Source organism: Psammomys obesus, unplaced genomic scaffold, assembly GCF_907164565.1.
Source record: "Psammomys obesus unplaced genomic scaffold, mPsaObe1.curated_primary_1811, whole genome shotgun sequence".
Lineage (NCBI taxonomy): Eukaryota > Metazoa > Chordata > Mammalia > Rodentia > Muridae > Psammomys > Psammomys obesus.
In genome coordinates, this window is record NW_026585895.1 from 24,692,274 (window position 1) to 24,706,018 (window position 13,745).

Here is a 13,745-nt window from a genome sequence, read left to right on the forward strand (position 1 = left end):
TGTGTGTGTGTGTGTGTGTGTGTGTGTGTGTGTGTGTGTGTGTGTGTTTTGAGACAGGGTTTTTCTGTGTAGTCATGGCTGTCCTGGACTTGCTTTGTAGAACAGGCTGGCTTCGAACTCACAGAGCGCCACTTGCTTCTGCCTTCCTGAGTGCTGAGATTAATGGCGTGCACCACCATACCCAGGTGCCATTTTTTTTTCTTTTAATTCGGAAACTTAGGTCAGTCTCAGGTTGAATCACACAGGTGTTATAATAGTGCAAAGTACAGGGGAGATAACATGACTGATAGATTTTTGAAGGGAAGAGTGATACAGGGTTTATCTTTAACATAAAAGAGCTTGATTTGGCTCCTATAAGCAGCTTGACTCAGAGAAATAGCGGGTACGCATGCTCTTGGGATTAAATACAACACCCATGACATTATAAATCAGTTCAGGGACGGGTAAGTTGTACCATTATTGTCTGTTCAGGTATATTGGGATTTATATGAGCAAACCCAAAACAGTATTTTCTTCAGTGCTACTTGTCTGTATTATTTTTCACTGCATCAGTTTAGCAGATAAGTCTCTTTCATTTCTCTCCTGAAAGACCATAAGTGGATACAAAAGATGCCACTGTATAAGAAATGTCTCCTGCCTTCCTGGAGGTCATAAATTGCGTGCCAGTGCAGAGGTAGTTGTACCATTATGGTTGTTAAGTTAACAGAAAAAATATAAAGTAAAAAAATGAATATGTTTACTAAGATGTCCGGTTGTGCTTTTACAGATGATAACGTTGCATTTTTGTGTGGGGCCGGCTGCATTTTACAGGTTCAAAAGTAGAAAGGCTGCTGTAAGTTGCAAGGAGCTATGTAAATAAATTAGGAACCAAAATATGAAATCACTGTTTGCTTTATCTTAACGCTTTATTGGGAGCCGAGTATTTTAACCTTTGCATATGGTATCTTCCATGTGTCTAGTTAAGCGGTATGACCTGCTGCTGCGAAGTTATCAAAATTCAGGCGATAATAACTTGGGAACACTGTACAGAAGTCTGTTTGTTCAAAGATTCAGTATCACACAGAGAGCTTGAAATTAGAGGCCAATCCTTTCCTATTATAATCCTTTAGTTCTAAGCTTCTACTTTCTATCTGTAAGAAAGTCTTATTTCATGGTGAATTTAATGGCTGTTCAACACTCGCCTAAGTTTTTTAAAGGTAAACTTTGATGTATGCTTAGAGTTTTAACATCATGCTTGCTAGTGGGGTTGCTAATAGGAAACAAATTGTTTTGCCAAAGTAAGGTAGGATATAAAAATGATCTAGATGCTCTGGAAAATATAGTATTACCTTTTGGTACATAAGTATCTATGGAATCTCTTACACGCTTTCACTGGTGTAAGTCTACCTAAGTGGAAAGATGTAGGAGTGGGCAGAGGAACATTTTGCATACAGGACAAATCAGCGTCCCCGCGGGAGAGCAGGACAATGAGGGCTTGTCTTATTTTGTTTGAAACATCATGTCCAAGTAAGAGCTTGACATTTAATTTATCACCTATATCATCTGTCTGAGTGTCCATCACTGGAATGTTCTAGAGCCTGAGCAAGAAGTCTACAACTCAGTGCATTTACATTCTGTGTCTCAACAAGTATCTCAAAGGGCTAGTTAAACATCCTTAGCCAGGGTTTTAATTTGACGCTTGCAGAGCCAATAATTCTCGATCCACACTTTCTGCTCCTATTAATTTTTGAGAAGCGAATGGAACTCTCCTTGGGGAAGTATTTAGTTCAGGCTTCACCATGCTACAAATAAAACTGCTGGCCTGGTTCCCATCCACAACCACTATTCTTGTGCCAGAGACCTGGAGAAGTGTCCACTTATCTAACAGCGGCCCCCTAAACTCTGGAATATGTCAGGCACAATGTAAGGTGCTAGGAATACAATGCTAAATAATGCAGATCTATATGGAAAATGCTATGCCAAGAAAAACATAAATAATACCTTAGCAGCTACACCTAGCCATACCTAGAAGAGGAGAAAGAAAGAAGGGCTGTGAAGGCAGTGCTGAAGATTAAGTCTTAAAGGAGGGCCAAAAGGAGTTTCCCAGTCAAAAAGGCAGGGCTGCACAATCCCAGGCATTAGCAAATGCTCCCATAGTCCAGGAACTCTCCAGGGAAGTGCCATGTAAAAGAATAAAGAAGAGAAGCATAATAAATCATAAGCAAAGGGTCCTTGCTCCAGGGGATGAAGCTGGGTTTGTTCCAATCTTGACAATATAATAAGATTCCACAGTGGAGGTGAGAAGGTAAGCCATTCTCCCAGGAAACACTGTGAAAATGAAGATGCAAATGAGGTTGGCACCTTTTCTTCCTAGCCTTGGACATCAGATATTTTTCTGCAAACAGATGCTTAATTTGAGCCTCCAGGACCAAGTTCTCCCTGGAGCAATTCACACCTCCAGATGTCTGTTGTCTCCACGTAGAGGTGTTCTAGGCATTTTAGGAACTACATGCTCACAGTGACCTCTGCTTGTCCTCCTTCCCCACCTGTTATGAACCCCCTCTCTCATCTCAGTGACTGGCGCTTGAATCTCATAGCTGTCAAAGCAAAATGCCGGGATTCAATGCTTGCTCTCTATACAACACTCCTCAGCAAACACTCTATTCCACCCTCAGGCATGCTTTACCCTATCCTGCACCCCAGGTCTCATTAGTCCAAGTGACCGTCTTCGCCTTACATTTCCATCTGATCTCTTTACCTCTTGGCGCCTCTGCTGTCCACTCTCCATTTAATAGGTAGGGTCACACCTTATCACTGCTTGATTGAAATTCCTCAGTGGCTTCTTCATTTCTGAGTTCTGGCTTATTCATCTAGACTCCCAACGCTCTAGTTTGGCTTCTTGTATTAACTCACCCACCCATTCCAGCTGTGCGACCCCCTGATTCCCAGCACATGTGAGGTCTTTGCTGGCCATTGCTGCTGAAACCACAGCTTCCTCGTCCTCCACTGGTCTCTGTTTCCTCCATGCCTTTCTCACTCTCATCTTTCAGCTTTTTCTCCAAATGTGCTGTTGAAGGCATTCTAAAAATGCCATCTAATAAAAAGCACTCAAACTATTCTGAACCATCATCATACTTATTTCTTTCTCAGGAATTAACAGAATACGTAATGACCGGTTCATTCATTTGTTTCTTCATTGTGTCTCTCCTCTACTAATCCCCAATGTTGTGATAATTGCTATAAATACCGTATCCCAAGTAAATAGTCTACTACATGGCCTCAGGCATGTCCTAGTAAATATTTAATGAACAAATGAAGGCATGTCCTTAATAAATATTTAATGAACAAATGAATGCCAAAGCCAATAATGTTTTAAAAATATATATAAAGGTTAATAGAATCAAACATACAGAAATACCAATTATTTCTGTTACCAAATATGAGAATTGAAATGGTTGTTTGATTTGATTCCTTGTAAGTCACCAGTGAAGGCAACAAGTTTGCCTGGATCATTACTGATATATTTGGATTTGCTACTTGCCTGGAATTGCTCTGCATTTTCCTGTTGCTTGGCACCCATGCTCCCACCTGTTTAGAAGGCAGAGGTAGGAATGCTGTGAGTGAGGACTAATATAGGAGCTGTAAAGGTAGAAAGCAGTAAATAGCCTCAGATGCTTTAATGAAAAAGCCTTGAATGGCATGTTGCTACCATCTTGGTGGTTTCAATAAAAGTCTTCCTTAATATTTTTTAACTGGAGAGCTATGCGTTTAATTGCCTTGCAGAGAAGACAGCAGCACAAAGAGAATGGAGGTTGGAATGAAGAGAAGGGTAGATGGTGGAGTAGGGAGATTTAAGAACGGAGAACTGTCCCTCGGTAAGGGTCTTTCTGGGTCTCTATTGAAGGAAGGACAGCCCTTCCTCCCCTTGGTGGGACATTAAGGGAGGTTAGAGATTTTGTGACCCCTGTGAAAAGTGAGGAAGCAGAGGTAGGTACAGAGCAGAACATAGGGAACATGTCTTGGAGTGTCGTTGAGAAATTAGGAGCTATTGACCAGGAATTAATTTCAAAGATAGAATTTTCACTGAAGGTTTCACCGAAGCCGTGGATTTGGTACCTGTTCATACAATTGTATCATTAATCAAATGGTTGTTAAGTACATGCTATTTTGTAAAAGATGCTCAGAAGTGCCAGGATTAGAAAACCACATGTTTTACAATCTAGTACTTAAGAGAGAGTATATACTAAATAATTAGTAAAGCATTATGTTGAGGGTCAAACTAAACAGTGAACTGAGCCAGCCCAGAGGATGAAGGTGGAGAGGGGCCAATTCTGGTCAAAGAGTCTACTGCCATATAATTTAAGATTTCAGGAGTAGAACACTAGTGATAATCAAATCCTGAAGGAGGAGGCAATTCTTTGGAAGAAAACTAAATGAATAACAGTTTGGAAGGAAATTTAGATGCTGCCTACATGAGCAGAGGTATCTTTGAGGAGTTTGTGACTCAGGTGTCTGAATTCTTGGTAGGATCTGGAGGTGACCTGGAAATCCACACACAGCACCGACAAGAACAGGCAAAGGGTGCTATATTCAGACAGTACGAACATGGAAAATAGCAGGAATTACATGTAAGGAAGATATGGTAGTATTCTTAAAGTCATAGTTAAAAACAGTGAGCCGTTCAAAGTACTCCCCAAAATGCTGCCTCAGAGAGTGAGCCTGTCTTTGTCCAAGCATTTCAGTTACAGCATGAAGAGGTGCTCTAAAGTCTGAAGCAGTGGGGAACTTTTCAGGTTGTGGAACTGAGGTTTCCCAGGGCCCAGCTCAGGCTTGAACACTGTAAATGACTGCACTGAGAAGGGGAAGGAGGAAGAAAGAAGAGGGGAGGTGGGAAGAAAGAGGACAGGTGGAAGAGAAGAAAAAAGAGAGGCATGGAAGGAAGAAAGAAGGGAGGAAGGAAGGGAAGGGGAGGGGTATCATATTCTTTGATCTGCACAGAGCAACATGCCAAGCGACGGCAGAGATGAGAAGGTATCAGAAGCCTGTCTGCAGAAGCAGCTCTGCTCTTCCTTCCAAACCAATGCTAAACATGTATCATTGGGCTGGTGTGGTCCAGGAGATAGATAGATAGATAGATAGATAGATAGATAGATAGATAGATAGATAGATAGATAGATAGAAAAATAAATAAATAAATAAATGCCCTCCTCAAAAAAACACTATAAGATAATGCAAAAAAATATATATAAAGATGACTTATACCCCAGCAGAAATAATCTAATCTTTCCTGCCTGGCACTTAGGGATTCCTGGCATTTATCATAAGAACTATGGCACTTTTTCTCCTACCCCTGTGACCACACTTGGATCATTAAGATTGATTTAGTCTTTGGTTTAGTCAATTTCTGTCTCTCTCTTACTCTCTCTCTCTCTCACCATCTTTGTTGTTGGAATCTTCCTGGTTTCTTTCTGTTCTCTTTAAACTCCACTTGAGTCCTGTGGAGTTTGCACCAGGTTAAGCCTGGAGCTGCTGTTCCCCCAAGGCTGCATCATCACTCTGGCCGTGCCACTCAGCTTTTCCTATCCAAATTCTCAGAAGAGGAAGTGCCACACTGGAAGTAAGGCTAGCTAGCCCCTATAGACTGCCACCTGTCACCACTGGGATGCCACTCTGTCTTTTGATAGCAAGACAGTAGGCCATGCTAGCAACATGGCCGCCTAGAGTAGTAGAAAAAGCTTCTATTAACTTGAGCTGACTAAGCGCCCCGTGAAACTGAAATAGTTCCGGCCTCCTGGAAATAGCGCTTATTTGCTTCCATTGAGAGAAGTAAAGCAGGCCCAGGAGGAACAATGCTTTCCACCTTTTCGAACCTGATAAACGTGACCTTTATTTTACCACATAGGTCGAGACTACTCTTTACCACAACCGTGCTAATTCGTTCTTTCCCCCCTTCCTCCCACCCATCTCCTGCCACTTCCCCGAGCACAGAGCTCTCAACATCCTGCTGTCCATTAGCATAAATAAGCCCATGCTTTTAAGGTAAAAATAGTTTTAATGCTATATTTGTTAAAGAGTGCATTACCATGAGAGGGTAAAAAGACTACCGGGTAACAGGTGGGTCGTATTCTTCACAGGTGGGAACAGGCTTTTACTGTGGTGCCCTGTGTATCCGCCATAGATTAAAACCTAGGTCTCGGCACAGGTTACGTCTGTACTTCAGAAACACCTAAACCAGGAGCTTTCCAGAGACTTGTACCTTTGTGTTTTCATTTATGGTTTTTTTTTTTCCTGTTGCCAATATTTTATAGGCAGTTCTAAAACACAACAACAACAAAAAGATGAACTGCCATTTCAGTCTCATCTTTACTGTAGGAAGAACCTGGTAATGTTATTTCCCCTCCCCCATTTTTTTTTCTACTGTTAATTTAAATTTAATGTAACATTTCTTTATATAGATAAGAAAATACTGGGCGAAGAAACAACAGACGTGGCAAGAAATGGAAGGGAGAGATTTACTGCGCCTGGAAGAACTGAAGAAATTAATGGCTGAGCAGTCAGTGAAAGACAGAGAAAGGTAAGGGAGAGATTTTAGACTGTGATCGTGAGCTGGGAAAACATCTTCTGTGTGTGTCAGAATAAGCAATATCAGAGCATAGATCCTTCACACAAAACGTTGCCATTCAATCTTTATATCTAAAAATGGATACAATGATGTCCACAATAGAGTTTATACTCTCACTTTCATACTTAAGCCTCCTCTTTTCCATTCTGGTTCTTTGATGGCTTCCTAGTAAAAGATCTCTCAGAGGATTTTGTGGCAATTGATTGACCACTGTGTGCATGAAATGATACTGGCAGCTGCTGTGACTTAATATTTTGACCCAGGAGGAGGAAGCCATTATTTTAATAAGAAAGGCTCCACTTACTGTGACAGAGCCTGCAGAGGACAGGCCACAATTATACAGAGCTGCATGGATGGTCCAGTGAACTCACTAACCTCATACATGAAAACATGCCCTAGAGTTTCCTACAGTTGTGTAACTGCAGAGCTGAGGAGGACTTTTGAGATAGCAAGCTCCGTCTTCTTATTTTATGAGTTATACCAACAGATTAAAACAATGTTTTTTTTAAAGATGACTGTATTGGGGCCCAAAAGAAAACAGTTGAAAATCATTGTAATCTGAAAAGGAAAATCCAAAAATAAAGACCTATATTCTGTAACAGGAAATCCCTGTTCCATAAAGAGGTCAAGAGGACAGTAGGGAGTTCTCTAGGGCTGAAGAAGGGTTCGTATAGAAGAGACAAGTTAGAATTAGAACTCATCTCTGGCGTTGCAGCTATTTCTTGTCCCAACCATCTCTGGATGAACATCAGGTTATTTTCCAGTCATCTCAGCATTTTAGAGTTAAGTAAGGAACCAAGAATATAGCAAAGCCTGAACTCAAGGTCAGGAGGTCAAACACCAAAAAAAAAAAAAAAAAAAAGAAAGTAGCAAGTGAAGGCCAAGATACAAGTGTCTACCATGGGACAGGCCATTCTGTGGCTCAGACAGAGGTAAATGGGAGCCCCCAAACAGCTGTGTACCAGAGGGTACTGCAAAAGCAGTGGTCAGGAGGCTGGCCGGGCCATTTAAGCTCTCCCAGGAAAAGAAAGAGCATCACAGGAACTTAGAGGGCTGTAAACAGCAGAGCAGATGTGGAGTCCCAGCATTTGGGACAAGCTTCTAATAGAACATCTCTCATAGCAGGGAGCTTCTCTGATTACAGAACCATTTTCAGTCTTTTGCTTCCTGTCCTAGTAATTATCAAGATTAGCTGATTCAGAGCTTCAGTTGAAAAGAAGAAAAAGAAAATCAGATTAGTGTGTATTACATAACAGGAAAAAAATAACCATGTTACAGCATAGCGAGAAAGACTAAGGATCAGGAGCCGTAGCTCAGGATTTTTATTCTTGACTCAGCTTTGAATAGCGTATGACCTTGGGAACGTCAGTTCTTTACCGGCCCCCCTCCCCGGCAAGGCTCTGTCCTGTCCACTGGAAAACATCTGAAGACTGAAGAGCTGATCACTTTTAAGACTCTGTGATATATATATTCAACTCCTTTGATCCAATAATGCAGATTTATCTAATCGTGAAGTCAATCCTTGCACACCAATGATAAATGCCGAGGAAGGGCTTTCAAATATCATGATAGATCCAAGCTATAATTCTCCAGAAAGGAAATGTGATGCTGTGTGGGCTGGGATGTAGTCACTGAAGAAGGCTTGCAATAGCATTCACGAGCCTTGGGCTCAGTCCCTTCTATCACATACATGTGGTGGTGAATGCCTGTAATCCCAGCACTTGAGATGGGGGCAGGAGGATCAGAAGCTCAAGGTCATCCTTAGCTACATAGCAAATTCAAGACCAGCCTAGGATAGGAATATATCTCTCTCTCAAAAAAAAGTAATGTAGATAGAAATATAATTCTCATTTTGTGGTTCAGATGTAGTCTCATGTGTAAAAAGCTTTCACTCTGACAATGACCAGAAGATGTATTCATCTGTAACCATCCTGGCACTAAGAAATTTGGTAGATAGGTTAAAGAAAATTTCTCTAATAATATGATACAATGAAAGTCAGGTTTGATAGTTTAGCCGAAGGCACTGATTTCACATCAGATTAAGAAGATTAAATAGTAGCTTCCAGATTGGCTCCATGGTATACAGATATGGCCTTGAGAGGTTGAAAATGTTGCTCATTTATTTATTTCTGCTTCGAATACAGAAGACTAAAGTTCATGAAAATGACACATTCATCACAAACCTGATGGGTGGATAATGAGACTTTCATTTGGGGTTAAGATGGTTGCATTTTGAAGGTTTCACGTGGCTGGACACAATAAAAAAGCAATCACCTCCATACCTCATTTTATTCAGATTATTTTGTCAAAGTTTCCACTAGCCTTCCAAATTCCTAATACCCCATCTTCAGCGTGTGCTTGAGAGTGAGAGAGAAGGCTCCAGAACTGGGTTGCTGCCGTTCTTGTATAGCCAAATAAAGTTTGGGCAAACTAGTGTTTCTGTGCTTACCTTGGTCATATGTGCAATGAGCATATACTTCAGAGGATTAGAACTATCAAACAGAAATTAAATGTAACTCACTGCCTGAAAGAGAGTGAAAACATTCCCTATAAGTGATTCCCATGAACTGAAGTTCTCATGTCAAGATCCTTCTAATGCAGTTGTGTCAAGCATTTAAATTTGAAACTATTTTAAAAACATATAGTAATGAAGCCATTCTTATAAAAATGAAACAATTTATATTAAAACAAGCTGCTCCTTGGTGCCTGTCCTCATGCAGTGTTTTATCTGGAATTCATTGCAATTATCAGCTGTCTAACAGAGTACATACAGATTATAGATATGTACCCAGACAAAAACACAAGTATAAGAAAAACCAAGCCAATCTTCAGTGTTCTGCAAAACACAGTACCATTGTATGGGTCAGTTAGAGCTGTCATGAAAAAACGTGTTCACTGGGAAGTTTGAAAATCCGGGATTTATTTTTTCTGTTCTGGAGGCTAGCAACCCAAATTGGGATGGGTTCTAATGCGGACTCCCTCCCTGACCTTCAGAAGCAGCCCTCTCTGGAGACTCACTTCACTGGGCTGGGAGAGAAAAGTTCTCTAATGCCTTTCCTATCACTGAAACCCTTGTAAAAGCTTCACCCTTTTACAAGCTTTCCCAAGGCCACAGGGCATGAAGGGGTGCATGTAGGAATTTGGGCCAGACACATTCAACATAACCATCTGGAAGGAAACAAGTGTATTTGTCTCACTGCAGATCATCTGTTAACTTAGCTATAATTGGTTGCTGCTAGCAAATAATATCATTGGAGTGATTAGAAGCAACGCCGTGGGCCTGCAGGGAAGGGATGCAGCCCCTAGGAAAAGGTTCTCCTCCCGATCCCTGGCACAAAGCTTGGCAAACAAGGCAAAACCAGGAGCAACTTCTAGAATGAGCCATGGTAATCCTCAAAATAATAATAATAATAATAATAATAATAATAATAATTAATAAATAAATAAATAAATAAAAGAAAGAAAAAGAAAAATCCCACCCAATCTTTAAAAAAAGAGAACATGCTGTTTATACCTCTTCTAAAAATTAGCTGTGTAGCCATCTGGAATTTGTACTCATGAGCTATGTGATTTAACTGTCTGACTTCCTTTTTTTTTTTTTTTTTTTTTTTTTCTAACTTGATGGCTAACTATTTCAGAACCAATTAACAATGAATGGTTCATCCTTACCCCTTGATTGTGTATGCCACTTCTATTATATATCACATTTCTAATTATATACTCATATGGACCCTTAATTAGACTAATTAGAAGCCTATCCCTATTTATGCTTCTGTGTGGACACCATGCTGATCAGTCTCTTGGGCTGCCTGGTAGGGCAAGCGGTCTCCTCAAACATAGCTACTCTTATGTCACTTCTTTTACAAGTTTTGCCAACTTTTTGCATTAAAACAATGCTAAGGAAACTGAACTATGTATCTGTACTGTATGTATCTCCACATCTAGAAACATGTCGCCAAAATAGCTTTCTGGTCCTTTCTTCGCTCAGATTCTCATAGATTTTTCTAGAGAAAGTTTAGAAATTATTTTGATTGAGGTAGAAACTAGTGACCAAAAAGACAATTTCAAGTTCCTTTTAGGTAAGAAAAAAAAAAAAGAAGAAGAAGAAGTCTGCCGTAAAGGAGCAGGATGAAGGGGCAGGGGTATAAAGCCTAGGATGTTTATAAAGGGTTGGAATTAATCATCTTTGGTAATTCATGCCATTGAAGATGAACTCAGAGAAAGAGAAATGATCTTGAATGTAGTTGGAGGGTTTTGTTGTTTTAATTAATATCTTTAATTTATTCTTTGACAACTTGATACATCTATACAATTTGCTTTGAAATACCAACCCCAACTCCCACTCCTCACTCCCCACTAACCAATATGTCTTCCTTATCTATGTGTATGTGTGTTTCATACCCCAATAAGGGTACTTAGTGCTGTCTGCTTGACTATTTTTTCCTGTTTATTTGTTTAGCTTTTTTTGAGACTGAGTTTCTCTGTGTAGCTCTGGTTGTCCTGGAACTCGCTCTATATAGACCAGGCTGGCCTCAAACTCAGAGGATCCGCTTGCCTCTGCCTCTTTTTTTTTTTAAATAATTTATTTAATTTTTATTTTATGTGCATTAGTGTAAAGGTGTCAGATCCCTTGGATCTTGGGTACAGACAGTTGTGAGCTGCCATGTGGGTGCTGGGAATTGAACCTGGGTCCTTTGGAAGAGCAGACAGAGCTCTTAACCACTGAGCCCCTGCTTGACTGTTGATTCATCTTGTTGGCTTGATCTTCTACAGGTGGCAAAGAGGTTTTTTGTTTGTTTGTTTTGTTTTACCTGTAATCTTTTGTATGCATTTTTTGCCAACATCCTGTAAAATGTTGTATGATATGTTTCACTGTCTCATTTCTAAGTAGCTTTCATTTTATTTTGTCTGTCCTGACAAATCAGTAGCTATCAGAATAATTTTTGTTTTACTTTCATTAAAAGGTGCAAGATTCTAGTACACTTTATTGGAAGCTACTAAACCCAGCTATATATTTTATAAACTCTTAACTGAAAAACAATTCATGTATCACAAAAGCCCCTGTTTTAAGCGCACTCTTCAGCTTTTAAGAGCACAGTCAGCTTTTTAATAACTCCTGTCACACCATAAAGATCGCTCCTGCTCATTTAGGTCTATTTCTTCCCACTTCCAGCCACAAACAACCACTAATCTATTTCTGCCACAACAGATTTGCCTTTCCTGCACACTTTAGATAAATGGAATGCATCTGGGTTTTTTTTTTTTCCCTTAACTGTTTTTGTGGTTCATCTGTGTACAATCAGTTTCTTCTTTTTTACTGCTGAAGATTGTTTTGCTTTGATTACCTCTTAACTTTTTCGGAGCACCATGTCTTCCCACTGATAACAGATTAATATTAACCTAAGTATTGTTTTTATAAATCATTGCTCAAAATTTGTATGTAATATGGTATCAGCTTCTGACACATCAATTGCTCACTCATTGCATCCTCCCCAACCCCATTTGAAGAGCAGTGGGTCCTTGGTTTCTCGATAACTGATCTCAATTTCTTCATTAGTGGAGAGAGATGGAAACTCTTCCATTAACGCCATCTCCGCTGGGGAGATGGCGCGGTGGGTGGGGTGTCAGCTGCATGAGTGTGAACACCTGACGTTAGATCTCTGGAACCCTCCCGAGGAGCCAGTGATCCTACCTCGAGATAGAGGCAGAGACAGGAGAATATCTGGAAGCTCTCAGACCAGCCTGCCTAGAATAAACCGCAACAAAAGACCCTGTCTCAAACAAGGTAAACAGTGAGGACCAATACCCCCAGATGCCCTTCGATTTCCACAAGTACATCATGGTACCCACACATCCACACTCATGTATAGGCATCCACACACAAGTGTGTTTTTTAAAAAGGCATCTCAAACTTTCATTGCAGAACAATGTCATTTAAGATGATATCTTTTGGGGGGAGTACAAACTACAATATGTATTTTTAATGAAGTGGCCTCCTCCACATGGAGGGTTGGGTGCCATTACTGACTGATATGGTTTTAGGGGGAGGGGGCAGTTCTGCAACTTTCTTTGCTGTTGAGCAGATTAGTTCTCACCCGCACTGACCGTCTGTATAGTTTTAAATGTGGTGACAGCCACGTAAGTTACCAATGAGTAGGGCTTGTTTGGTGAGTCCTCATCCTTGTTACATTTTCTGGACAGATATGCATGGATACAACATGGAACATTCCGTATATATTTGTCCCAAGCAGCTTTATTGAGCCTGCCGTCAGTGCACACATCCGGGTTCCCCATCTCCTTTACGCAAATTTCCAGACATCTTTGCATGTTTGAGGGACTCCCTATGGGTACACTTTATGGGTGCATTTTCAGGTCACCTCCTCACTGATGGCAGAGCGGCCCTTCTTCTCGCCATCCTTTTTTGTGGGAGCCGTTCTGCCGAGGCCAAGCAGGAGATTTTGGACGGGTGCCAGGGATTGTCCGATGTGTGTTCCGAGTCCTAATTATCTCAATGCCCAACCTTTTTTGAGAATGTAAAACAGCGATGTATACATAATCATAGCATTCTGATATCTACTTAAACTATGAAAAGAAGCATGTAGAATTAGTTTTAATGAGATATTCCATTTAATTCAATAACTACCGCAAACATTACGGTTTCAATGCATCGCCAATGTAAAAATCACTAATGAGATATTTTACAGCCTTTTCCTCATCTTATTTAACATCTGATGTGCATTTCATGCTTAGATTCAAGCCAGTCACGTTTCCCTCATAGAATACCCCAAGCCCACCATCGTCCAAGGACTCTTCTCCTCATTTGCAGGACTCATGTTGCTCAGTTTTCAGGTAGAGCCCTCACTCTCTCCTCTTCAGGGTGCTCTCTCCCCACTATCCCAGAACTCACTCCACCCTCTTTGCAGGAACCTCCCTCTTATCTTGTAGACGGAGACACAATCATCCTTTCCCTCTGGCATTCTAAACTCACCATCTAGGACCTGTATCCATTGCCTGCTCACTCCTCGGTCCTTTCCTACCCTGACCCGGAGCACCTCATCCACACCATTAGAAAGTCCCTGTGCTTAGAAGCTGTGCCTTCCCCCAGCTAGCTAGAGTCAACCCAGAGGTGCTGTTTGTGAATCGG

General features: G+C 40.8%; 1 protein-coding gene across 1 annotated transcript in view; it reads left to right on the plus strand.

The window, feature by feature from the left end:
* The window catches only part of Ccdc148 (coiled-coil domain containing 148), a 225,082-nt gene that overhangs the window by 162,658 nt on the left and 48,679 nt on the right, over nucleotides 1-13,745 (plus strand). Inside the window, exon 12 of the mRNA XM_055600470.1 lies at nucleotides 6,435-6,553. Within this exon, the coding sequence (XP_055456445.1) occupies nucleotides 6,435-6,553 (119 nt within the window). The remainder of the gene's footprint in view (nucleotides 1-6,434; nucleotides 6,554-13,745) is intronic.